This window comes from Castanea sativa, chromosome 3 (assembly GCF_040712315.1).
Source record: "Castanea sativa cultivar Marrone di Chiusa Pesio chromosome 3, ASM4071231v1".
In the NCBI taxonomy this organism is placed as follows: Eukaryota; Viridiplantae; Streptophyta; class Magnoliopsida; order Fagales; family Fagaceae; genus Castanea; species Castanea sativa.
In genome coordinates this window covers 7,910,841-7,937,916 of record NC_134015.1, presented here as the reverse complement: position 1 = coordinate 7,937,916, position 27,076 = coordinate 7,910,841, and the positions used below count along the sequence as shown (strand labels likewise).

General features: G+C 32.8%; 3 protein-coding genes across 3 annotated transcripts; 2 read left to right on the top strand and 1 right to left on the bottom strand.

The window, feature by feature from the left end:
• The first annotated feature begins 1,113 nt into the window (after positions 1–1,113).
• Positions 1,114–7,541, top strand: LOC142627198 (uncharacterized). The gene is made up of 13 exons (XM_075801005.1): positions 1,114–1,372; positions 2,898–3,035; positions 3,129–3,210; positions 3,826–3,902; positions 3,978–4,093; positions 4,181–4,289; positions 4,677–4,793; positions 4,907–4,998; positions 5,567–5,633; positions 5,717–5,798; positions 5,872–5,963; positions 6,166–6,309; positions 7,118–7,541. The coding sequence occupies exons 1-13, from the start codon at positions 1,226–1,228 to the stop codon at positions 7,262–7,264; spliced, it is 1,410 nt and encodes a 469-aa protein (XP_075657120.1). The 5' UTR covers positions 1,114–1,225; the 3' UTR covers positions 7,265–7,541.
• Positions 7,542–10,155: 2,614 nt separating this feature from the next.
• LOC142627551 (26S proteasome regulatory subunit 6A homolog) lies at positions 10,156–15,109 on the top strand. Its single transcript, XM_075801429.1, has 10 exons — positions 10,156–10,419; positions 10,702–10,818; positions 11,853–11,960; positions 12,359–12,550; positions 12,658–12,849; positions 13,774–13,892; positions 14,042–14,129; positions 14,373–14,492; positions 14,585–14,725; positions 14,837–15,109. Exons 1-10 carry the CDS (start codon positions 10,303–10,305, stop codon positions 14,912–14,914), a joined length of 1,272 nt encoding a protein of 423 aa, XP_075657544.1. The 5' UTR covers positions 10,156–10,302; the 3' UTR covers positions 14,915–15,109.
• A 4,268-nt stretch (positions 15,110–19,377) lies between these two features.
• Positions 19,378–22,273, bottom strand: LOC142628334 (translationally-controlled tumor protein homolog). The gene is made up of 5 exons (XM_075802435.1): positions 22,108–22,273; positions 20,417–20,490; positions 20,076–20,204; positions 19,831–19,988; positions 19,378–19,721 (listed from the first exon to the last, which is right to left on the bottom strand). The coding sequence occupies exons 1-5, from the start codon at positions 22,133–22,135 to the stop codon at positions 19,604–19,606; spliced, it is 507 nt and encodes a 168-aa protein (XP_075658550.1). The 5' UTR covers positions 22,136–22,273; the 3' UTR covers positions 19,378–19,603.
• Between the last annotated feature and the right edge of the window lie 4,803 nt (positions 22,274–27,076).

The following is a 27,076-nucleotide window of genomic DNA, read 5'->3' as shown; positions in this document are numbered from 1 at the left end:
TACAAAAAAGTTTAGCTCCAATCCGGTTTTAAGAAATCTCCTCTAACCTATTACATGGTAATTTATAAAACTATTATGTGTATTATTTATACAAGTCACATTACTCACTAAAAAAGTCACGTGACTAAAATTATACATAAATTATCTCTTTAATTGCTACAAATAAGTTGAAAGAAGATAACATCAAACCAATTTGGAGCTAAACTTTTTCTTTTCTCTCAATTAGAATTTTGAAATAATTATCTTGCAAATAGAGTACATATTGAAAACACACTTTACAACTATTTTCACCAACACTATTGTCAAATAATTGTGTTAATTTTAAAATAATAATAAAAGAATAGTTGAATTAACTGGATTTTGAAAGTTACAATACGACAATATTGGCACAATTAATATTCAAGGAATCAAATTGAATTGTCAACTAAATGAAGAACCAAATAAGTAATGACTTTTGTTGATGAATGCATTAATGGAACAAATTAGAGTGTATATAACCTTCCGTTAAATAATGTTTTTATATATGTTTTTACAAAATAAGGTCAAATATGAAGAAAAAAATAGTAGGCGAATGCATGCCCTTAAACAAGACCGATTAGTCATCTACTCATTTATAGAATCTATTCTATTCGTCTTTTTACGGTCACAACAAAAATTCACAATACTCTTAATTTACTTACCACATCAGATGTGAACCATTAAAACAAATTTAAAATTACGAATTGCGGTAGATAGGTCCAATCGTGAGGTGGTAGACAAATCCTAACTTTATTGCTATCTTATTAAGCTATTAATCCAACTAACAGTCCTATTACAAATACTGTGAAATCACCAACTTCTTCGCATCTTACACAAAAATATTGTCATTATCTTCCACGTATGTATGATTATTATTCCAAAATATTACACAATAATTAAGAAAATAATTAGTATATATATTTAGAATAAGACAATAACAATAATTAAGAAAGAAAGATACGTGGGACATATCATATCATATCATATGAATCTTTGGTCACACTTTGCTGGTTTGTTTGACCAATGGCCATTTCTGTTGGGGGATTATGGGATAGTGTACTACTCCACTTAGAAGCAACAAAACAACTTCAATTTCAACAAAAAGACAGAGTTATTGAGAGCTAAACATTATTCACAGTTGAGTTCAGAACTCAAAAAAAAAAAACACACACACACACACACTCTCTCTCTCTCTCTCTCTCTGAAAATGGCAGAAATCAAAGCCGATACTACTACGACTCATCACCAGAAGCAGCTCCCAGTTACTGTATCGGAATCCGATATATCGGAGCAAAAGCCCCAGAAACCAAAGCGTGTCGCTTCCCTCGACGTCTTTCGAGGCCTCACTGTTGCGGTACATATATATATATATATTCTTCATTCATATATATATGCCATTAACTTAAGGCCTTATAATTACTTATTATACTTCTTTCTTCTTCATTTTTTTTATGTTGAAATTTAATTCTCTGCCTCATTAATTTTCGCTGCATGTACTTTTTTTTTTTTTTGAATATTTAATATTTTAGCACCTAGTTGTTACTTTTTTTTTATAATAAAAAATTACTTTTTATTTTAATAAAAAAGACAGTTTTTTTATTTATTACTTCTTTTTCTAGTTCAAAATTTTAAAAAATAAAATAAAATCATTAATGATATTGGGTATTGCATTTTTTATTTATTTAATTTCATTCTAAAATAATGATTTTTAAAAATATAAAAATTGTGTTACTACAATTAATGTGTCTCTATAACCAATGCTAGAGAGAGATTTTATTTCTTTTGTCACCCTACAAATTTTTATGGCAATAATTTGTGATGGCCGTGCAACCTTGCTTTTGCATGTGTTCTTCGCTAACACTATTTATATTAAGCATAAATTACGATAAAAGGTTTTTGTGTGTCTTGATTTATTGTTTTTCTTTTTATTGCGTCTTTTGGTGGTGGGTTTATTGTTAAAAAGTGAAAAAAGTGATCTTAAAATATAGGACTTTATCCATACATAAAAAATAAAAATAAAGTAAACTAATTTACTTTATGTAAGGTGACATAACATTTTTTTTTATAAGGATCTTGATTCATTATTTAGTTTTTGGAAAACAATAAAAGTAATAAAAGAAATTGAAGTTCTACTTTTGAAAACATTGGAGACAAAGACAATATAAAAGGAAAAAAAAAAAAAAGACATCAATTATTTATTAGAATAATTCAATTCATAGCAAGCATATACACTTCATTTGGAGTGCCGTATATGTGTCATACCTACCATTTCGTGTTATAATTTTCCAAAAATTGCTCGTTTTGCCATGTCGTACCCGTACCTGTATTGAGAAGTTGTTCTATGCATATTGATAGTCAAAACTATACAAGGGACTACTTAATATAAGCAATTAAATGGGCATAGGAGTGAAGTATATGAGTGATGTATACGAATGTGTGTATTAAAAGTAATATGAGTTCAAGATAAGTAAAATACAGTGAGCCTAGAGGCCGTTGGGCTTGTACATTAACTAAATTGCAACACTTTACTGGCACTTATTATGCCATATAGTTTTGAAATACAAAGTACTTTTATTATGTCCTCTTTGGTAATTTCCCACCTCTAAAGCTCTTTATCAAGTTGGTTACAATTGATGTATAAGTTTCAAAGCAGAACTGTAGTTTACCAAATGCTAAGAGGCACAATTTTTCAATAATAGATTTTGTACTTATTGAGTTTTAATTGTTAAATGTAAAATCTTATTTTAATGATTTAATCAATAACATATTGTATATTTTTTTGGACTGTTCATGAAGTCTAATAAAGGATTGGTTAAAATAGTATACATTGAATTGTAATTTCTATTTTTTCTTAAGCTTGCATGTCATGTGCATTGTAGTTGATGATTTTGGTCGATGATGCTGGAGGAGAATGGCCTATGATTGGGCACGCACCATGGAATGGTTGCAATCTTGCTGATTTTGTGATGCCATTCTTTTTGTTCATTGTTGGAATGGCCATTGCACTTTCTCTCAAGGTTGGTTTGTATACTGTTTCCATCCAACTTAAGAAGAAGGTTACATGAATTAGTTATTGGCATGCATTCATTCTTGTATCTTATTTTGTCCAGAGAATACCAAACCGGCTTTTGGCCATAAAAAAGGTGCTTCTTAGGACTTTGAAGCTTCTCTTTTGGGGTCTCCTACTGCAAGGTCAGTGTTTTTTTTCTTGGTCTCATTTTTATATAACTACTCAACTTATCCTCACCTTTTTTTTTTTTTTTTTTCATATAGTATTACTGTCAAATTTGGAGAGAGTATATAATAAATAATGATGACTGATTTGAAGGAAAGGTTTATCTGCAACTTCTTACTGTTCTTTCCAATTTCAATTTAGTTAAAACTTATTCATCAAAGTAAATTATTATAATATACAAGCATCACCATTTTCTGAGAGAATGTTTCCAGAAAAGTAAACCAAGCTGCACAAAACATGCTATGTTCTCAAATTTCAGATCTTTAACCTAGTCATTGCATGATTCATTGGACATACACAAAGCACTCCCAGAGCTGATGTCATAGCTTGCTAAGTGTACATGTGTACACCAACCCTCATTCATCTAGCAAACCACAATGTAATTTTTAATAGACACAGGAAAAGATAGTACTTAAGATAAAATGGGCAATACTTTTATCAAAATATCTTCTTTTATGCTGAAAACTTGACACATTATCTGTAGTGCATTCCTGGAAAAAGAAATTAAGAAAGAACAAAAATTAGGCTCTGGACCTTCTTTGATGTTAACTTGGCTTCATTATGTTATGAAGGAGGTTATTCTCATGCTCCTGACAAACTAACATATGGTGTTGACATGAAAAAGATAAGGTGGTGCGGCATTCTGCAGGTAATATTGATATTAGCCACAAACCTTAGTTGTATGGGGAATGAATCCATGCAGTAATTCTTTCATTGTTTCTAGAGAATTGCTCTTGCATATTTGGTGGTTGCACTGGTGGAAATCTTTTCAAGAGGTGCACAAGCTAATGATCTTGCATCCAACTGGTTCTCTGTATTCAAGTTGTACTTTTGGCATTGGTAAGTTTGTGAAACTGTGCTTGATCTTATACATGTGATGAAACTTTACTATGCTTGTAAAACACTTTGTCTCTTATAAATTTTCAGGCTGATGGGAGCATCTGTTCTTGTTATTTACTTGTCTGCAATTTATGGGACATATGTTCCTGATTGGCACTTCACTGTCCAAAGTAACAATGGTACTGTCCAGTTAACAGTAAGTCCCAGGTTCCCTTTTTTTTTCAAAAAAAAAATTAAGAACTTCTATGTAGATATATTGCAATTATCTTTGGTGCATAGTTGGAGATGTCATGATAGACCTAATAGTTTTTTGTTCAGCTACTGGCTGATAATAGTCTTTGGCATGAAATAATTACCTTGAGAGCATTTGGACATGTAGAAATTGAAAATTTGAATTCCTTAATCTGCATAACTCAGCATCACTAAATTTGGAAAAGGCATAAGGTCTTGTCACAATTAGCATCAGTTTTGGTGAAGGGTGCATGTCTTTTTCAGTGATGCACTTATTCCATTAATGATTCCACTTTATGAAATGGAATAGCTACCAGGGTTTCTATTGACATGTATATTCTGTTCATTTAAGGTTGCCTGTGGCATGAGAGGAAAACTGGACCCTCCTTGTAATGCAGTAGGATATGTTGACAGAAAAGTGCTAGGACTAAATCACATGTATCCACATCCAGCATGGAAGAGAGCTAAGGTTTGTATCTGTTTTTTTTTTTTTACCTCATATCATTGTATGAATTTGAGTTCACTAGCTTATAGACACTGTCATTTTAAAATTTTAATAATTCTAATTTTGAAGTGATTCAGGCTTGCACTGAGAATTCCCCATATGAGGGGCCTTTCCGAAATGGTGCTCCTTCATGGTGCTATGCCCCTTTTGAACCTGAAGGAATTTTGAGGTCTGTTAACATCATAACTCCAATATGTCATTTAAAATGAATCAGTAAACCAAATGCCTCTTGTCTAGATCTAATCAGAGTTTAACCAGTTCTAGCTCTTGTTGAACTAAACAATGGAAATCATAAGGCTTTGCCTTTGGGATTATTAAAAATCAATGGATATCACCTAAGGAATTTTCAGGCACATTCACTCCATTAGCCCAGCATAACTCTCACTTTGGTCTGTCTAATTGATTTTCAGTTATTCCAGAAGTATAGCATGTGAATGGCAATACTAACAACTACTTCTTCAATATAAAATAAGTTGGAGAAGACAGCAACCTATTTTTAAGAAGGCTGCCCTGACTCTAAGAGGCCGGCTTTCCCTCTCAGTCGTTTGATTGGAGCAATTTATTGTTATTTTTACACCTGCAGGTTCTTATTTTTAAGCATGAACCTCATGAATGCTCCAATCCTGTGGCTATGATGGGAAAATTATGATGAATGTGCCCCACTATCAATGTAGTATTTGTAAATCTTGAGAACTTATTTTGAACCTTTTTATTTATGGATGTTTATCTAATTGCAGCTCAATATCTGCTATTCTCTCCACCATCATTGGAGTGCATTTCGGACATGTTCTTGTGCATTTTAAGGTGGGGTCTATGAATTCTTGTGATTTATGCCTAAATTATATGTAATATGATCTCTCTTCACTTAATTTTGTCAATTATTACAGGGTCATCCAGCTAGACTGAAGCATTGGGTTCTGATGGGTTTTGCTCTCCTCATTTCAGGAATTATCCTTCATTTCACTCATGGTATGAACTGAATGTTCAATATATGCAAATTATCAGTTATCTCCTTGCTTTCTAATGCTTTTCCCCAATGCAGCAATTCCTTTGAATAAACAGTTGTACACATTTAGCTATGTTTGTGTAACATCTGGAGCCGCAGCATTGGTCTTTTCAGCTTTATACGTTATGGTATGCTTTTTTTCCCCCCATGAAATTTAATTTTTTTTCCATACCAATAGGGTCATTATTTATCATTTGAGGTATTAAACCAATGTTGTTGAAATTAAGGCTTGGTTGAGCTGCTGTCAGTTGAGTATCTATTTGTTGGGAATGTAAGGTTCAGTAAGTGTACTTCAAGTTTAATATAATCCTATACTGTGTTACATACCAGGTTGATATTTTGGGTTTGAGGTACCTGTTTTTACCATTGGAATGGATTGGCATGAATGCTATGCTCGTCTACGTTATGGCGGCTGAAGGCATCTTTGCAGGATTCATTAATGGGTGGTATTATGATGACCCCCACAATACATTGGTATATCATCTTATCATGCTTTTATGGTTTTACCTCAACAAGTCCTGTATTGCCCCTTACTATGTTCAAATAAGATCCGCTGAAAATGATATTAGGTCCCTTATTCCAAACCAAAGGGAAACATTGCTGTTCTCACTAATCTATGGATATCAATGAGCTGTTCAAACTTTACAGTATCATAGTTAGTTCTTTAGCATGAGAATCTTTATGATTTTTTCTATGCTGGACTCAGCTCAAATTTGCAGCATGTTTCTAGATTTCACTGAATTTTTTGTGCGTAAAGAATGTGTTAGCAGTTTTTTCTCATTAGGTTGCAGTTTTTCCTGTTCATTTTCCAGAACTGCATATATTTTTTCCTGTCAGATATGCACAACTTGTCAAGCTTTGAAACATGTAAGCTCTATTCAAAAGTTGCGAAAACTCCACTGAGGAGACTTTTCATTTCCCTTTCTCGCATTCATGTCTTTGTTTCTTCCTTTTCTTTTTAATATTCAATGCCATCAACTGATATCTCACTTCCCTGCACAATCATTTAATCCTCATATTGGTGGATTCGACCTAATGTATCTTATTGTTCTTGCTTATAGAAACCTGGATTATTGTCTATGAGGTCTGCACCTTGCTTTGGCAAATCTGAGCAATCAACCTATACAATTAAAAAATAAATAAATAAATAATTCCTATAAAAAAATAATAATAAAAAAACCCTCTACTGAACTTTAATCATCGTCTTACTCCTCGTCATTTCTTCTTTAGTAATCTTTTACTTTCTTAGTGTTGTTAATATTTTGCTGTTAAACTGTGACAGGTATATTGGATTCAGAAGCACATTTTTGTTGGGGTTTGGCATTCCAAGAGAGTAGGCATTCTACTCTATGTCATCTTTGCAGAGATTCTATTCTGGGGTATCATATCAGGAATTTTGCATCTACTGGGCATATACTGGAAGCTTTAAATTCCATCGGTATTGTGGTAGCTAATCTCCACTGTGCTGAACTTAGGCTGCTTGTTCTTGCCTTGATTTCCTTGTAATTTTTTATGCCAGTTTGTTGCAGGCTAGGTAATCAGCCTCTTTATACTGTATTGCCCTGTATATATTCTTCAGGAATTGCAAGCAAACTAGCTCATTGGTCATTACATTGTGTTTCTTGTTATTTATCTTTTTAATTTTTTGTCCAAATATTTGGAGATCATTATGAATAAATTGAAAAGGCAAAAATGGAATTGTTATATTTGTTTCTAGTGTTCAGTTGCAAATTTGGATAATGTTGCGTTTTGACTCTGTCAATCTTCAACATTAGAACACTAGAACCAGAAGATTATTCTCTGGTTTTGATTTTATCCTCAACACTCCTCTCGCAATCATTATATTATGCATCCAGTATAGGTATTATCCCTCTCACAGTGTTATTGCATATGCTAGATGCATAAGATATCTTCTCAATTTAACAAGCAATAGTAAATTTTAAATTGTTTTTTATTCATTTATTTAATGGTTATAGTAATGGGGAGGGTGAATTTAAACTTTTTAGAAACACAAAGAGGTATTAATTGAGCTACAAGGCACTCAACATAAATTTTAAATTCTCAAAGATTTAATTTTTGAATTTCAAAACTTTTGTAACCCTAATGCCACAGTATACCTAAACTTAATTTGTTTCAACAATGATGTTTTCTAGAAAATGAGTCATTTTTTAAAAATTATTTTTTATAAAACTATCTTATTTTTCAATATTTGGTAGTAACTTTAAATGAGTTGAAAAACAACCTCCTAACTTCCTTTATTTAGTTTGCTGTGAGATAAAGTTGTTTTCCAAAAAAAATTAGTGGAAAACAATCTTTAAAAATAAGCCGTACTTTTTATGTTGACCAAAGAGAGTTTTCATTTGACTTATCTTTTTTTATGCTACCAAACACTGGAAAACATGGAATACTATCTTTACACAAGGTTTTCCATCGAAACAAATGGAGTGCTAGTGTATGTTTGGCTCCAAATTAAGTCAACTTATTTTACTATTCAGCTTATTTTTGTTACTATTCATAAGTCTCACTACACTTTTTGATATTATTTATGAGTCTCACTGTACTATTTCAACTAATTTTACATTTATCTACCATACTTTCAACAAAATATTTTCAATTTCAGAAAAATAAACAAATCTCAAATAAACTCCTAATAAGGTTTTAAATACTATTCTACATCACTCAAGATTTTAACACCAATAAATGTGAATTTGGGACAAGATTATAAGCCAACTTTTAGTTTTTTATTTTTTACGTACAATTTTTTAAAACTTTAATTTTTTTTAAATACTTTTTCTCACTTTTCAAAGTACAAATATATTTTAGCATATTTTTAGCAAAAATATGCAAGAGAACTACTTAAAGTCTATTATTATTATTCATTGATATATATATTTTTTAAAGGAAGTTATTATTTATTTATATGATACAACTGAATGGCATCTCATTTATTTGCAGCATTGAGACATGTGTCCTTTACAATGAATGCTTAATTACAAAAAAAATAATGATTCTCTATTCTTTTTTTTTTTACTTTATTAATATACAGTATGGTAAATGTTAACAAGTATCGATCGATGTTTGTTAAGGTGCAAAAAAGACAAAAAAGAAATGTCAGAAAAAAGTCAAAAAAGACACCAATCAATACTTATAAAACTAAAAAAATGAGGTAAACTAAAGAAAATTTTTTTCAAAATGATTGTTAACGGGCACCACAAGGTGCCTATTAACACAACCCATATACCCATATAGTTAGGGGTGTTCACCAAACCACATAAGTCGTACCACACTGCATATTGCATTGCGGTTTGCGGTTTTATAATAAGAAAACCACACAAACTGCACTCTCTCTCTATATTACTATTTTTAATATTAAATATATTATTAATAGTTTAATAACCCTACTTTTCAAATATATGTGTGTGCGTAAATATATATATATATATATATATTGTTTGATAACTCTAGTAAGTATTGATTAGGAAAGCCAACAAAAAATAAAGAAAACAAGCTTAATAATATAAACTAGTTCAATTGTTTAAAACTTGGATCAAAACAAAGGGAAAAATTAGTTTTGGGCTAGGTAGGAAAAACCCAAAATTTGAAAAATATACTAACTTCAAACCATTCAAACCACATCTTATATACCGCATCGCACATGTAACTACAAAAATGAGGTGCAATGCAGTTATGATTTTGGCTAAAGTTTAAACCGCACTGCACCGCACATGTGACTACAAAAATAAGGTGTAGTGCAGTTATAGTTATAGTTTTAATTAAACCGCATTGCAAAATACAGTATTAAAAATGACCAAAAACTGCACTACACCAAAAAAAACACCCCTGCATATAGTATGTATGGCACATTCTTATCTATTTAGATGCTTTGGCACCTTGTTTAATACATATGCCATACATTAAAAAAAAAGAAGGTACATCAGTGTAATGTATTTTTTGATTAGCTACATCATAATGTATTGGTATGGAGAATTTCCATTCTTACATGTGAATCATAGAAATTTATATATACAACTTTTTTTACGATAAATTTCATAATTGTTGAGATGATTTCGGTAGTCACCATTGTCATTTTTACACATATTACTTTTTCTCCACTGCTCACAATGGATTACTTTAACATTGATTAAAAAAATGGGGTATCTATGATTTTTGGATTGTTAATGTCCTAGTAAAAGTGCTTAAGCAATAAATAAATAAATAAATATAGAAGGCCCATTACCCCGTACCTATCTAGAAGGCCCAAACCTTTTTCTTCACGGCCCAAAAAAGGCCCTAAAAATTAAAGAAAAAGAAAGAAAAAAAGGAAAAGAAAGAAGCAAGGTGCTTCTTTATTCTATTTCTTTGGGAACAAGTAGAGCGAAAGCTGAAAGCTGTGAAAGGAAAGTGAAACCCTTAATTCTCTCTCTCTCTCTCTCTCTGAGTCTCTGTGAAAAGATATAGATAGTTCCAATGGCAACATCGATGGTTGAAGATTCGAGCTTCGAGGACGATCAGCTCGCCGCCATGTCCACCGACGACGTCGTTCGCGCCTCTCGTCTCCTCGACACCGAGATCCGCATCCTCAAGGTCCTCTCTCTCTAGCTAGGGTTTCTTCAGCATAACCATGAAAACTAAATTAAGCTTCTAGATCCGTTTGTTTCCATATTTAAAGTTCCAGTTTTTATATCTGTTTTGGTTTTAATGTAAAGCTCTCTTTTTTAATTATAAAAAAAAATTGTGAATTTTTTTTGATTTATTTTAGTGCTGGACTGTGTTTTTAATTGATTAATGTTGTTTTTGATTGGAAAGCTATGGGGTTTCTGTGAATTTGTGATTTAAAACTATTTGTGTGCGTGTGTGTGGTTGAAGGATGAGTTGCAAAGAACGAATTTGGATTTGGATTCGTACAAGGAGAAGATAAAGGAGAATCAGGAGAAGATAAAGCTTAATAAGCAGTTGCCTTACTTGGTTGGCAACATTGTTGAGGTAAATTTATTTAATTTTCTGACAACTTGGGTTTTTTTATGTGAAGTGCTATGTGTGAGTGTGAGCGTGTGAAGAATTTATTTGATTGATTGATTACATTTGGAAGTGCTAGTTTTGATACCATAGGTTGTGTAGTTTGGGGTTTTTATTGTGTTGGGGATGTCAAATAGAGGATATATGCTTCAACACCCACATTTGGGATCTGGGTTTTTCATTTTTTATTTTTTTTGGGGGGGGGGTGTTAAATGTTAGACTGAGGTAGAGTCGATGAGTTGTAGCTCAAACCGGACTTTCGGTCACAGGTTCAAGACACGTGTAGTGCATGTGTAACTTGTCAATGATAAATAAATAAAAAATGAAAGACCGTGGTAGATAACTCAATGGTCACAGCCTGGCCCATCCTTCATGGAGGGGGAATCTCCTAATGTTCGTGCAATGCAGAGGAAAATAAATGATAAAAGGCATTGTTTTTTTGAACCCAACAAGCTCAAGATTGAAACTATTTCTCGTTTGTCTTACCCAAATATGCCTCTAAATCTTGTTTTTTGTTTTTTTGGAAATAATATGATAGCCAAATCCTGTAATTGGTGAAGCTTTTCTCTGTGCATGAAAATTTGACTGTGGTGTCTGTCTTTGGTAGTACCCGCCAAATCAAGGAAACCCAGAAGCAATGTATGGTTTTGTTATTCACCTTGCTATAAATGAATTACTTTATTTCAATGTCTTTAGGAAGTATTTTAGTAAGTTATCCTTCTCCTCCTTGCAATCATGCATCTCTTTTGTACCCACAACAACCATTTGGACACCCACTTCCTTTAAGGTAATACGACAAATGTATATTGATTGTATTATGAAATGTTTCTTTTTGGTGATAGGCTGTACTTACATCTCTTGTTTTATGATTTAATGTGGTTATCCCATGCTTAATCTGTGAGGGACACTGTTGAATTAGGTTTCTTTTAGGGTTTTACTTGGTTATCATAGTTGATGTTCTGGTAAAATTGGACTCAAATTGCAATTTTGTATACTTGTAGATCTTGGAAATGAACCCAGAAGATGAGGCTGAGGAAGATGGTGCAAACATTGATCTTGACTCGCAAAGGAAGGGAAAATGTGTTGTGTTGAAAACATCTACTCGCCAGGTAGGACATCATAATATTATACGCTCATTCTTCTATTTTATTGACAAATTCGATTGAAATTCTGAATGTTGTTTAATATTAATTCTCTTTTCCCCCCGTTACTATGCTCAATTCCCTTTTTTTTTTTTAATGATTTAATGTGGTTATCCCAGGCTTAATCTGTGAGGGACAATGTCGAATTAGGTTTCTTTGGGGTTTTTACTTGGTTATCATACAATATGTATGTCCAGTTCATGGAGGTTGCATGAATATCTGGAACCAGTAGTTCTCTTAAGAAGTCCTAAGACTCTTTTTTGTTGTTCCAAACCTTGGTGTTATTCTACTTTGCACCTATGCCTTATAATCATCTTGGCTGCACTTGTCAAAAGATGATAATCAATTTTTTTACTTGACTGCAGACTATCTTTCTTCCTGTTGTTGGGCTTGTTGATCCTGATAAGCTAAAGCCCGGTGATCTCGTTGGAGTGAACAAAGATAGTTACTTGATCTTGGACACACTGCCGTCTGAGTATGATTCTCGAGTGAAGGCCATGGAGGTTGATGAAAAACCAACTGAAGATTATAATGACATTGGAGGGCTGGAGAAACAGGCAAGTTTCTGACTCTGTCTCTTTAGGAGAATTCTTCCTTGATTACTTTTATTTGTCAAATTTTGGTACCCTTAAACTCTAATTTTTTTTTTCCTTAATTTCCACAGATCCAAGAATTAGTTGAGGCCATTGTTTTGCCAATGACACATAAGGAGCGATTTCAGAAATTAGGTATTCGTCCACCCAAGGGAGTGCTCTTGTATGGACCTCCTGGGACAGGGAAAACTTTAATGGCCCGTGCTTGTGCAGCACAAACAAATGCCACTTTTCTGAAGCTAGCAGGCCCACAACTTGTCCAGGTACGACATACTTTGTTATGGTTGATTCCTAATGGTTAATAAATATTGGAAATTTCTGAAAATTACTCACCAATCAAACAAAATAATCTTGGAAATTTCTGTAAATAACTCCTGTCAGATTTCCTTTTACAGCTTTTGACTTGCGTTATAAATCTGATTTACATATGCAGACACCTGACACTTAAGACTATTTGAGATTATCTCATTTTTAGCCTTAGAGGTATTGCATCCTTGACTGTAATTATGGAACTCCTTTGTCTTACCCATTTAGCTTGTTGAACTTTTGTTCCTTATTGGAAAGTACATGACCTATAGAGCTATTTCAGAGAAACATGTTTGACCAGGGTATAATCATTTCTGAGGAATAAGAATCAAGAAAATGAAGGATGGATACCAAGCATGTGCAGGAAAGTGCATACTGCATTATTGAATACATAACTTGTTTTTTGATGAAACAAAAAGGCCCAAAAAGTATTTGTTTGGCTGCAAGCATGAGCTATAGGCATTGCCTCTAATGCTCATATTCCCTCTTAATCAATTTCGTCAAGTTTCAGATTGTTGAACTTGTGTTCATTGTCAGAAACTAATGCAAGCGATAGTTTTCTAGTGGATATGTTCATCCATGTTATACCATATCTGATTTTTATAAGAGTAATGCTATAACCACAAACTATTTTATAACATTTTTACAATATGTTGATGCGGTCAACCTCTTATTGGTTTTCATTTAGGCCCACCATTAAGATCACTTTTTCATTTACCAATAATCACTCACCACATCAGCAGTTTATAAAATTTTTTGTAAAATAATTTTTTTCTCTAGCATAATTTTTTTTTATAAAGCAGTAAGTTAGATAATGTTTGTAATTTGTATGTACTTAATAATTGGGTCCATGTGAAGTAATCGAACTTGATTTTGTGTAGATGTTCATTGGAGATGGAGCAAAACTTGTTCGTGACGCCTTTCAGCTTGCAAAAGAGAAGTCACCCTGCATCATTTTCATAGATGAAATTGATGCAATTGGCACAAAGAGATTTGATAGGTATGCTATACCTTATTTCAGGATGTCAGTTTTATAGATGTACATCTACATGATATTGTTGACAAACCTTTAGTGTTCTTGGTTTGGGCTTGGAAGAAGTTAATTTATTAATAGCTTTACTGATTTAAATCCTTTCCAATTGACTACAGTGAAGTGAGTGGAGATAGGGAGGTGCAGCGGACTATGTTGGAATTGCTCAATCAGCTTGATGGTTTTAGTAGTGATGACCGGATTAAGGTTAGAGAAGCACTTTAAAGTTGTTGGATTCTGTTTTAGGCTAGTTTTTGGGTTCAGTACTTTTCTGACATGAAGATTGTAGCTTGAACTTTATCCTCTTTGTGGGAGTCAATCTTGGACTGTCATGTACTTATTTTGGTGCCATAAATGAAAATTAAGAGGAATGTGGCACTGCATGTAATGATTATTGCATCTATTCTGTACCATATGAGTGACCACCTTCAATTCTTTGGAAAATCATAGGTAATAGCAGCAACTAATCGTGCTGACATCCTGGACCCTGCTCTTATGCGTTCTGGTCGATTGGATCGTAAAATTGAGTTTCCACACCCCAGTGAAGAAGCAAGAGCTCGCATCTTGCAGGTGAGTCCTTTGGGGGTGTACTTTCTTTGATGACTGCTTTTATCTTTGTTATGTGCCAGACTCTTATTGAAACCTTTTCCTTGATATATTAGATCCACTCGAGGAAGATGAATGTTCACCCAGATGTAAATTTTGAAGAATTGGCCCGTTCCACTGATGATTTCAATGGAGCACAACTAAAAGCTGTTTGTGTGGAAGCAGGCATGCTAGCCCTTCGCCGCGATGCTACTGAGGTGTGCATTCTCCAGGATTTCTGCAACTTGTTGCAAATCTGACAAATATTTTTAATTTGGACTTTGCATGGGAACAAGTACTGATCAAAGTGTTGGTTTTGTCAATTTCAGGTAAACCATGAGGACTTTAATGAAGGTATCATCCAGGTACAGGCAAAGAAGAAATCAAGCTTGAATTATTATGCCTAGATTCTGTTCAATTTCACTGTTCAGATCATGCAAAGGCTGGAATTCCAAATTGGTATTATGTGCCCTAAATTTCAATGAAAAGTCAAGCTGAGTTTACGACTTGTTCACAAAGTAAAATCTCTGTATTGTGTAATCTTGCGTACTAAACCATAAATCATTAATTTAGTCAAGCTTCGTTTCTTTTGCTCTTTCCTACATACGGATTGCAATGTTTTTTGTTTTTGTTTTAAAGTATTTGAGTTACATTGCTCATTTTAGAGTGTTGAAATACTGAATTTGAAAAACTTTTCTTACCAGTTTTTAGATTTCAAACAACATTACTCTGACACTTATATAAATATTTTGAAAAACATGGGGCCCACTTGATTAGACAACACATAAAGCTTCCTTCTTTAATTCTAACAAGGGACTCACTTGTCAGTTTTTTTATTAAAAAAAAAACTATACACATACCAAACACATAATTATGTTTTTTTACATACCGAAACATGATACCAAACATATTTTTTGCTTTATAAATAATATAAATACGCTTTTACAATACTTTTTAAACTATAGTTTTCACATTATTTTAAACAATAATACTGGTGTTTGTACTAGAGCTAACTCAAAATTCAAAAAACATAAATCAAAACTAATAGCTCAAATTCATCACTCAAAACTCAGACTCATTAAAAACCCAAAACTGAGAACTCATCTTTGGTTCATAACTCAAAACCATGTTTCATAGTACTCAACTTTATCAATTTTTGTGGGGTCTACTGTCTACTCTCTTCAGAACGGTCCCTGCTCCCTCCTGCGTATGACTTTATTTCTCATCTCACTCAAAATGAAATTGTTTTGTCTACTTCCACACACAGCGAGTCATCCTCATCAAACTCCAGCATCTACACACTTCTGCCTCCATCCCCCAAAACTCATCTCTAGGAAACTCCATTGGTTGTTTCGTTCTTCGATCTTAGTCCCAGTTTCTGCGTTTCCTTGCTTTCCTTTATAGTTGTATGACACTGGTGTGACTGATTTTCTCTTCTTCCGTTGCCCTAAAGGAACCCCAAAATCAAAGATTGCATCTGATGTTGTAGCTACTATTCAATTAATGGTTTTCACTTGCACTAGAATGTTATAGCTACTATTCAATCAATGGTTTTCACCTTTGCTTGATCGGGTTCATTTTTCATGCGTGAGCTTGTGAACAACTGAAGCAACTGGAGTTTGAGATAAAGGCTGGGAAAAGAAAAAGTAAAGGAAGTGATATATGTTGGTTCAGAGATGTGGGTGAGATGAGATGAGTGAATGGAGAAGTTGGATTTGGAGTAATGGCATATGAGGGTACAAAGAAAAAAATTGAGAGAAAAGGTACGGTAAACTTCATTGTTAAGGCAGGGATAGGTCAAAGGGGGAGAAAGAGTTCCAACGGTACTAAGGTTTAATGTGACTACTCATTGCGTTGGGTCCCAAATAGTTGAACTTAATAACGAAAATGCTATCAAACTCAATTTTTAAAAATTGAAAACACCATTTCATCCGTTCTCAATTTTCATTCTCATAACTTAAAAATTTGAGAAATAAATTTTGGAAACAAAAACGAAAAACTTAACCAAACCAACTTTCACTTAGTAGGTCCCATGAATTTTGGGTTTTGAGGTATGAGTTTTGAGTTATATAACTCAAAATACCTTAATCCAAACACCCTCTTAAAAATCTCCAACCTAATTCTCTCTAAAACACCGGTGGGAATTTCTATGTTCCACTTCCATTATAGGCACAACCACTTTCAAGTTTTATCTCCCAACATATGTCAAGTTCCAAGGTAACACGTTTTTCAAGGATGAGCCGGGAAGACCAGATTGAGCCGCCGCCCGGTTAAAAGATTGGGTTATCACCTATCAGACCAGCAGCCACGGAAAAAGTCAGCTAAATCCTGAAGATTGATTAGCCCAAATGTTATCCTAAACTGAAGAACCAAATGCTTGCTCAGTTTAGTCATAAAGTATATTATAAATTAGACATATATATAGTATGCCTCTTACAGCATTTCGGTCCCAAACAGCCATGGCCCATGAGTTGTACGTGCTGTCAGAGGCATGTTGCATCAATGCACCCTCTATATATATCCGATGCATTATACATGTATATTATATTATTGTAGTTTATCGGTGAAAGCAATTAATATATGTGGGTTGAAAAAAAGGAGAGAGAGAGAGAGGGAGATATCTTGGTTATGCTATCTGTTGTAGTGTTGTTATCGTTGATTCTTTGGGCAAATGGATAAGTGACGAATGTCCTCAAACGTGTTCACCTTATCAAAGTGCGCACTCAAAAGCTCGTGTATATATAGCATCAAATTCGTTTATTGGGGTTATGACTGATAGGTAAGTACACACCAAAGTTGATTTGGTCGACAAAGCCAGAGGTTCACAATTTGATGCTGAAGCACTTATTGCAATGTGTGTTTATGCTATATTACCTCTGGACCAAGAAATGGCAATGCATGATCGAAATCCAAGATGGGATTCAAAAGAGTCAGAACATGGATTACCTTAAACCGTTGGCATTGGGAAGTGTGGATATAGGTTGGTGGTTCAATAATTATTTCCACGTTTTATTTTTTTAGTTTAATCTTTTTGAATAATAACATGCACCGACTATCTTTTATCTCAATAAACTATTCCATTAATCAGAAGTTTAAAGGGCAAATTCAGTGGAGCAAGGAGGAAGAATAGGCCATCTCTTTTTAAATGATAAGTTGATGGACAATATTCCCTGGTGGACAATCCGCTACTATTGCTGACTTACACCCCATGTGTTGATTCAGGAGTGAGGATTGTTTTTTTATTTATTTATTTAAATTTCATAGTTGGAAGAGTGGGGATTTAAATCTCGGATGTTTCTTTTGAAAATGCAGCTCTTGGAGCATTCGTAGTGGGCTTGCGAAATGCCAAATGTAAGGTACATTTGGCATTCAGGTCCAAAACGTGTGCAGCATCTGGAAGTTGGAAAGTGTAAAAATTTAATTTTTTTTTGCATAGTGCTACAGTACAGTACTATCCTAAATGTAGCACTTTACCAAAATATTATATTATATTTTATTCCTCTTTTCTCTCTCATCTCACGATCTCTCATCTCTCTGTCTCTCACTCACTTTCCTCTCTTTCTTTGTCTTCTCTACAATCAACGGAACTCCACCATGATCATCAACTTATGGGTAAGCACCAATGGAGCTCCATGGATCATTCACTGTGATTGTGGGTTTGCAAATCGGATTTGGTTGTGGGTGGTGATGGGTTTACTAATCAGTTTTGGCTGTGGGTTTGGGGCTGCGTTTCGGTGGTGGATCGTGGCGGCATCAATGTGGTGGGCCGTGGGTTGTGGTGGCACGATGGGTCTGGGGCTGAGTTTGGTGGGTTAGGTGGATCAGTGTGTGTTGTTGATGGGGGATCAATGGATTTTTTTTTGGGTTTTTGACAAACTATGTTGGGGTTTTAGATCTTCACGGTGGTGACGGAGGTGATGAGAGAGAGATAAATATATTTTATTGTGTAAATATATTATTTTAATGTATTGTATAAGAAAATAAAAGTTGGGATGTTAGATATGTTGGAAAATTATATAGTATAAATAATAAAGTGAATTTTGAGATGGTGAAATAGAATTTTTCGTAAATTCCGGATGGGAATGCTCTTAGCAAGAGTGAAGATTGCTCTTGATTATTCATAATTCAAGTCACAAATGGTTAAGTCCCACGATCAGATCCCGTTCGTCCTGCCAACCGCAAGAAGACGTCCTTAATCTTTAGATAGACCAACATCCTAATCTAGGTTTCACCCGACCATGATCAGTGATTGAACAAAGTGTTAGATTTTCTTATCTTTCCAAATATCTCAAAACAAACAATCACTTGTGAGCCTGCAAGATAGAGGAATCAATCTGGACTAGTTTGTTTCTTTTTTTTCTTTTTTTGATAAGTAGGACAAGTTTGTTTCTTGTTTTAATGGCAATGCTTGGGCAAATTTATCAGCGACATGAAAAAAGGAAACACATACATTGTCACAATCTGAACTTCATACTCATCTTACTTTTTACAGGGAAATCTATAGAAGACAAGTCCGTAGTGTTTTTCCCTACGACAACCTAAGAGAAGTATAGCAGTCTTGTGGTCTGGTCTATATAATCGAGAGGGCAGCTGCCCAATATGGATATGCTTTTATTGGTCTCTCTCCTTCCACCGACCAAACCACCACAACCATCTAATAGAGAGAGTATATGGGCAATCTATATGATAGTCAGACTCAGATCATGCCCCTCAAGCAAACCACAAATGGGAAACACGATGCGTCTGTACGTGCATGTGAGCGTGTGTGAAGAGAGAAGGAGAGGTATAGAATGAACGGCTTAAGGAATGGAATAAATCAGTGGGCACAAAAGGCACCATATTGTACACCACATGCACACACAAAGACATCTTGAACAAAACACACATTTTATATTTTTATTCCTCAACTGAGATATGTATATAAATCCTCTAACATCACCACCACCAGAAGAACATGTAGTAATAGAACAAAACTCAAAAACCAATACTCTTAGATTGAACTATACCCTTATCTTCCACAGGCTCCAAAGAAAAGAGGAAAATATAAATACTGATAACTTTGAACTAAAACTAAAGGAAGATCACCATGTAAATGTTTAACACTTGATTTCCTTCAGTCCATATGCAAAGTAGATAAAGGTTGGATCAGTTGCGCCTTCCTTGTAGTAGGCAAACACCAAACCACCATCATCATGCATGCTTTCCCCCACAAAACTGCCACAAGAGAAACTCAACTAATCAATATGGTTTACCAGAAAAACAAAAGAGTCATTAGTACAAATATGAATGCTATCAATGATAGAGAACAAAAGCAAGCACATACAATTGGAGGTCACTGAGCTTTGAAAGGAGGAACTTGGTTGCTCCCTCAATGTGCTTCTTAAACAACTCTTGCTTGTCTGCCTCCAATTTGGGTGTCAGATTCTTGATGTACCTCTTCATGAATGTGACAAACTGCTTCTTGTCAAAAGCAGGTTGTTCCTGAAAATAATATGAAACCGCTTGTTTTAAATCCTAAGTGAGAAGATTGGTAAGATAATAGTTACTAAAAGCAGTGAGTTTTCTCACCTGAAGCCGAAAGGTGTCAACAATGTCGACAACCTTGACAGCTTGGTCATCAACACCTTCATCCTCACCTCCACCTTCTGCAGAAGGGTTAGCCCCAATGTCTACATCGACTGCTCCTTGAACAACCCACTGCCAGATAGCAAATGATATATGAAAGTTAGATCATCTAATTGCAGTGCATATAATTGTTCTTTTTTTTCAGAACCATAGGCACAAAACACAAACTAATAGTAGCAGAAATTCAAGCTCTCAATCTCCTCAGAAGCACAAACACCAATAAAATACCAACAACCATTTACGACAACAATAATCATAGAAGCAACAGATAAGACAGTTCCAACCTTTCCCTCCACTTCCCACAGCATCCCATTTTCAATTTCCTTGTATGGGAATGAGTCCGAGAGAAGCTCATCAGCTGAAATTACATCAACAAACATTAAGTTTATTGGCACAAAATTTTGATAGTTCAAAAATAAATTCCCCCCACAATACAAAGGCCCAAATGCTTTTCAACAATATAATGAAAGAATAACAATATAGTCGCAAATATCTTAAGAAACCACAACCACATTAATATTAATAACATAGGAAAGTTAGCAAACACATCAAAGAAACTACAACCATATTACCCACAATCCAAATATAAGCCATAACTTAGCTCAAACTCCTGCAATCTTTCTAAAGCAAGAAGCGTAAAGCTTGACTTTGAGAAAGAGCAGCCCATTCTTGCTGTAGTTTTCAGGAACTTCTCCTTTATTAGTAAAGTAGTTTGAACCGAACAATGAATAACCATTATAGATACTCAAAATACTCTAGTACACCACCTATTATCTGAGACTTCGAAATTCCTTATTTAATGCAAACTCCCAACAAAATTACAACACAAGCTTTAAAAAATTAAATATTTATTTATTTATATAAATTCACAAAGCACCCAGTAGTTGTGTGCAAGTCACCAAATCATTTTAATAGGGACACAAATGCGAAACCGGTACATAGGTTACAAAATCCGGTGCTGAGTGAATTCTAAAAGGAAAAACCACAAGCCAAAAACTTTGAACCCAAAATGGTGTGTCTCAATTTTATAAAATTAGAAGCTCAACCCAGTTTATACAATTTTGATTTCTTTTCCATCAATTTTCTCAGCAGCCAAACAGAGCATCAGTTACTAAATGAGAAAACAACTTTAGCCCCCAAATTTTTAACACACTATAAAAATAAAAAAAAAATTAAAAAATCTGATTAAAAAATCTAAATCTATTAGTAGATCTGATTGGTTGAATTTCCCAAATCCCAGACCTTAAAACTAACCTCAAAAAAAAAAAAAAATCTATTTATATTTGCGCTTAAATTAGCTTACACACTCCGTTTTATTTTCACGGAAAATTCGTTACCTCCGTTAAATTAGCTCAACAAATTTATATATAAAATAATTGAAGAAGATATTTAAAAAAAAAAAAATCAAGGAAACAAAACAAAAAAAATGACAGGAAATTGTTTTACTAAAAATAAACCATAAAAAAACAAAGAGACTATAAAATAATTGAAAAAAATATTTAAAAACTAAAAAAGAAAAATCAAGGAAACAAAAAATAAAAATAAAAATATGACAGGAAATTGCTTTACTAAAAATATCCTAGAAACCAAAAAAAAAAAAAAAGAGAGAGAGAGAGAGACTATAATAAAAGAAATAAATTTTTTATATATATATAAAAAAAAAAGAGGCAAATTTCACGTCCAAGCAATCAACACAGAAAATTTCAAACTTTTTTTCAATAAACAACAACACAGAACAGATTATAATCGTAGATGTCAAAAATTAACATACAAAAACACACAGACAGACAGAGAATTCCACGTCGAAGCAAGCAACATAAAAATTCAAATATTTATACCAAATAAAGAAACTTTAGCTGAAACAAATATAGCCAAAAACAAACCCTCGGAACCATCAGAAACAGAAAGATTATAAATTTATAATTCAAAAACAAACAAAAAAACAAAAACAAAATTTAGAGAGAGAGAGATTTACCAGTGAGAAGATCCTGATAAACTAGCATGGTTGTGGTTTTTTGAGCTTAGAGGAATTGAAATTCGAATGAGAATTGAAGAAAACACGGAGAGAGAGAGGTTTTTGAATTCACAGAGAATTTGAGATTGTGAGAGCGTGAGAGAGTTTCGGAGCTGAGAGGTGGTGCGAGTATTTGCGTATTTATATATAGGTGAAAAAAACGAAGGGATGGGGTGAAATTACCAGATTAGGTCTCAACTCTTTTTGTTAAATTCCCGTGGTATCCCCTATGACTACGGTGCTTGAGTAGGACTGTAGGAGTAGAACTCAAAAACACTTGAGACTTCCGTATTTGGAAGAGGACCAATGTCGTATTTTTACTTTCTTCTAAAAAAGTTAAAAAAAAAAAAAAAAAAAAAAATCATATTTTTACTTTTAATTGTGTTATTTTCGTTTTAATTTAAGAGAAATCTTATTATATATATATATAAAAAAAGTTCAAATTGGAACTAATAATAGCTCATGTCATAAGTCAAATTACTAAAATGGGTCTAACTTAAGATGAGTGTTGAGAAAATAACTATACTTGTGTAAGGTCTCAATTTAATTGATTGTGTGATGTGAGTGGATGTGTAATGAGTCTCATATCAAGTATTTATTGGGTTGAATTGAGTTTTATTAACAATTACAATGAGCCTTAATTGTGATTAACCCTTTTGAGGTATAGTGCAGATGTGGCTAGTATTTTTCCTTCAGTCATTATATCTTGAGTCCAATGGTCAATGATCGTGTTTTTAGTTTATATTTTCTTTTAAAAAATGTATCTTTACTTTTAATTGTGTTGATTTAGTCTTTACTTTTTTAAAAATTAATACTTTTGATTTTATTATAGCCAAGCACAATTTTATTTAAAATTGTGAAAATGTGTGTACGGAATGTACAATAAAAAGCATGTAACAAGATTTAGCAATTTACCAAAGATGACATCATGGCAATAATTGACATGGCTTGTAAACACGACATTATGAGGTGCTTAACTCGTAATTAACTCAAAATAACTAAGTCTTTAATATGTTTCATTATAAGTTGATTCTTTTTTACATAACTCTTTTAATCCATATAATAAATAATAAATGCTATATTTATTTAACATAAATTTACACATAATACATATAATTAAGTAATTAAAAAATTGATTATTTTTATCCCATACAAATAGTCTATTATTGCTATTAATTTCTATCTAATTTAAATTATTTAATATTATTGATGTTATTGATATTTTTATATTATTTTTAATAATAATTAAATTATGAGGATCATTTGATGGAAATTATTTTCAATATTTTATAAAAATTAATAACAACATTGGGCTATTTGTAACTTGAAATCAAACTAACAAAAAAAATCACACAATTTTGCCGCAAAGCCCACAACTGTCCATATGTAATTGAGTGGTGGAGAAAAATGATGATTATATGTGAAAAATAACAGATAACTAGTCTCCTGAAAAAAAAAAAATAAAACAAATAAAACCAGTTAACCAATCACACTCTGTTACATAAAGTAGTTGTGATGGTTTATACGGTATTTGAATTACAGTACTAAAGCTAAAATTTGAAGTGATTTATAAAACACATTTTAATTTAATTTTTTCACCAAACTTTTTGGGACCGCGATTCGAGTGGGTTTTTTCCTTTTTTGGTTTTTGCTTCCGTCAAAAATAGGTATTTGCCGTATTGGTTTTGTTGATTTCTTTTGAAATTCTATTCGTCTAAATGACAAGCGAGTCCGAGTTGAACTTGACCGAGAGATCTGACCAGTAAAAACCGCTAGTAAATCTATCATCTACGTAAATTTGGGCAATTCATTTAAGAAAATCTAGATTAATAGATACTGGACAGTGCTGCAGATATCATTACTTGTGGATGGCTATGTTTTCTTTCTATTAATGGTAAAAGATACAGACATGGCAAATGGGGTCACCTCTAGAATGAGAAATGATTGGTTTTTTTTTTTTTTAATAATTGAAATGATATAATGTTATCCCTTTGTGAATGTGGGTGCATGCAAGTGAAGACTTTTTTGGCACATGCTTATGATTTATCAACTTATTACACATGTGAAGAGATGCTTCAAGCTTGAGTTATCCTTTTAAGAATTATCTCCTGCATCATCAATGTACGTATATCACTATATTACTCCATATAAGATGTCCTACAATATTCAGGAAAAAAAAATTTCTTAGAATATTTTATGTGGTGTGGATCTCACTAATTAATCAATACATATATTAAAACATAAGATCCCTTTTTGTTTTTTGGAGTTATTTTTTTTATTTTTTTAGAAACAAACACACACATAAGGAAGAAAGAAAGAAATTCTAATTGTGATTGTGTCATTTAATAATTGTCAAGAGCTTTGTCGGCACCTCTTGAGATTTTAAACATAAACATCTAAGATTCAAATTTTCTCACCCTCGCTATCAATGTGTCAATAAATTTTATTAATATTTCTAAAACTTATTAAGAACAAAAATAGTGAATTATAAGATAAATAGGTTGGATTTGGGAATGATGGATTACTATCAAGAGACTTTTTCAATTAATTCCAACTAATTATTGAATATGCAAATTTTACAATTGCTCTAGTGATGAATGTATTTTTTTAATAAATAATTCGATAGTTGAAGTTGAGAGAATTTAAACATTAGCGTAACAAATTTTCGCATTTTTTATTAAAAACCAAACAATAGTGTTTAACTTTTATAATTTCCCACGTACTGACCGACATCTTACCAAGAATGACTATTGTCCAAATTAAGAGGAGATTTTGATCGTGTGTATAACTAAGATTAATTCTCTATTTGTATTTTCATATATGCATACTAATTGATGATCCTCCTTTTCATATACTAGATTTTCACTATCTTATGATTGCATTTGCAGGATACCTCGTCAGCAGGATTGACTGACAGGTCGAGGGGAACCAAATCCACCAAGTGTACCAAGAAAGTGGATACTTGTGGAGATGTGTTGACAGTGCAGAGTGGTGGTGATATAGTGGGAAGGACTATGAATATATTTTTGCCTTTCGGTTTGAATTCCCATTCATGTACTTTTTTTCTAGATACATCCTCATGTACTATTACCAGGTAACTAATAAAAAAATTCTTCCCATTTAATCTTTTTTATTTATACATGTTTCAAAGAATAATTAGGTAATCAAAGAGTTCTAGAGGCCCACACTAACAATATCCAAGTTTTGACAGAAAAATGTAATACTAATTAAGAGTTTGTTTGGATACCGCTTATTTTACTAAAAACTGAAAACAATAAAAAATAATAATAAAAAAGTTACTCGCACTGTTCATAAGTTTAAAATCACTGTTTATGGACTATGAACAATGCCAGAGGCGCTGTCCAGGAAAAAAAAAAAAGGCAAACACCTAAAACGCAAAACTCAAACGCTACCTAAGTGTAACCGACAGCATATATACCTTGAAAATAACAAAAATTCTAAGACCATATAATACAACCACAACTCTTGTCACAACTATCTATGTGAAAGACTATGAATGACAGAGAAAGAGTGGTTGTCTATATAAAAGTAACTTGTAACTAATTACAGTCTGTCACGCAAAATAATTGTGGTAAAAATTATGGTTTTTTATGCATTATTAGAATTATTCTAAAAAAATAAGCCTAGCATGTTCTGTACTCCAGAATTACCACCTGATAACTTTCAACAATAATAAGTTAGATTCCTTTTGCAAAAAGATGAGACTCGAAGCCGCTGTAGGGCATGCATGCGTGCAATAATTGATAATTCAACCAAAAGTAGATGAGGGTGAAATACAAAATGGAAAAATTCAGAACAAGTTGAGCTGAGGCTGAGCATAATAAAATGTTAAATGTTAATCGTAGTGGCTGGCTGCGAGTGCGAATATCCATTTCAAGTGGATACATATTCCTTGTTGAAAGCTCAGTGGGGTAAGAATAAAGGTGATACAACTTTGACCTTTGTGTTGTGACTACCATTTTTGACCATCCAATTTAGCCTATATATGCCTACTGATACCTAAGCCAAAGAATGTGACCATCTTCTTCTACACCTTTTTATAAAATTTATTATTCAAAAAAAAAAAAAATTCAAGATTTTTTTTTTGAAAGAGACTTTAAAAAAAACCCAAGATACTAATAGTTTTTTGGCGGAGATTAAGGGTCCGTTTGGATATAGCTGAAAACTGAAAATTAAAAGCTAAAAACACTGTAGAAAAATAATTTTTAAATATGTAAATAGTACTATGAGACCCACTTTTAATTAAAAAATTGCTGAAAATTACGTGAACAGTGCGCACACAGTACGTAAACAGTGCGCGCACAGTAACTTGTTCCCTAAAAACAAAAAAGGGCAACAAGGGAAAGAAAAAAAAAAAAAAAGGAAAAATGCTGAACGCTGGACGTGTTCAGCACTACCCAAACCAGCCTTAAATTTTAAATTTTTTATTTAACCATTAAAAATTTACTAATGGAAGAAAAAAAAAAAAAAAAACCCAAGAATGGGTGAGGTCATCGCAGAGCACATGCAAAATTAGTCACGTGTCTTTAATAGTAGTTTTGACTTTGACATAAAAAAAGAAGGTAAAATACACTTACTTCAACTTTATGCAAATGGAGGTTAAAAAAAAAAAAAAAAAAACTTTATGTAAATGGCCACTTCCCCCAAACTATCGAATAATAATATTAATAATAATAACAACTACCCATGGAAGATAAAATTATAAATATAAATTATATATTGCAAACTACTCAAATAAATATATTTAAACTTAACAAAAATTAAGGAATATCAATCACAAATTTACAATATGAAATCAATGTGTCACTCATAAATTAAGAGTTTTGTAATTCAACTAGTATTTTCTGATGTTTTCAAAGAAAATGTTCAGAGTTCAAATTTTTATTAATTCATTATAACTATCAAATAA

Coding starts and splice junctions, on each gene's coding strand:
- LOC142627198 (XM_075801005.1), top strand. CDS start 1,226: ATGGCAGAAATCAAAGCCGATACTACTACGACTCATCACCAGAAGCAG. Junction 3,036..3,128: donor CCATTGCACTTTCTCTCAAG/GTTGGTTTGTAT, acceptor TATTTTGTCCAG/AGAATACCAAACCGGCTTTT. Junction 3,211..3,825: donor TTGGGGTCTCCTACTGCAAG/GTCAGTGTTTTT, acceptor TATGTTATGAAG/GAGGTTATTCTCATGCTCCT.
- LOC142627551 (XM_075801429.1), top strand. CDS start 10,303: ATGGCAACATCGATGGTTGAAGATTCGAGCTTCGAGGACGATCAGCTC. Junction 14,130..14,372: donor GTAGTGATGACCGGATTAAG/GTTAGAGAAGCA, acceptor GGAAAATCATAG/GTAATAGCAGCAACTAATCG. Junction 14,493..14,584: donor CAAGAGCTCGCATCTTGCAG/GTGAGTCCTTTG, acceptor TTGATATATTAG/ATCCACTCGAGGAAGATGAA.
- LOC142628334 (XM_075802435.1), bottom strand. CDS start 22,135: ATGCTAGTTTATCAGGATCTTCTCACTG. Junction 20,491..22,107: donor TTATCAGGATCTTCTCACTG/GTAAATCTCTCT, acceptor ATGTAATTTCAG/CTGATGAGCTTCTCTCGGAC. Junction 20,205..20,416: donor TGTGGGAAGTGGAGGGAAAG/GTTGGAACTGTC, acceptor GCTATCTGGCAG/TGGGTTGTTCAAGGAGCAGT.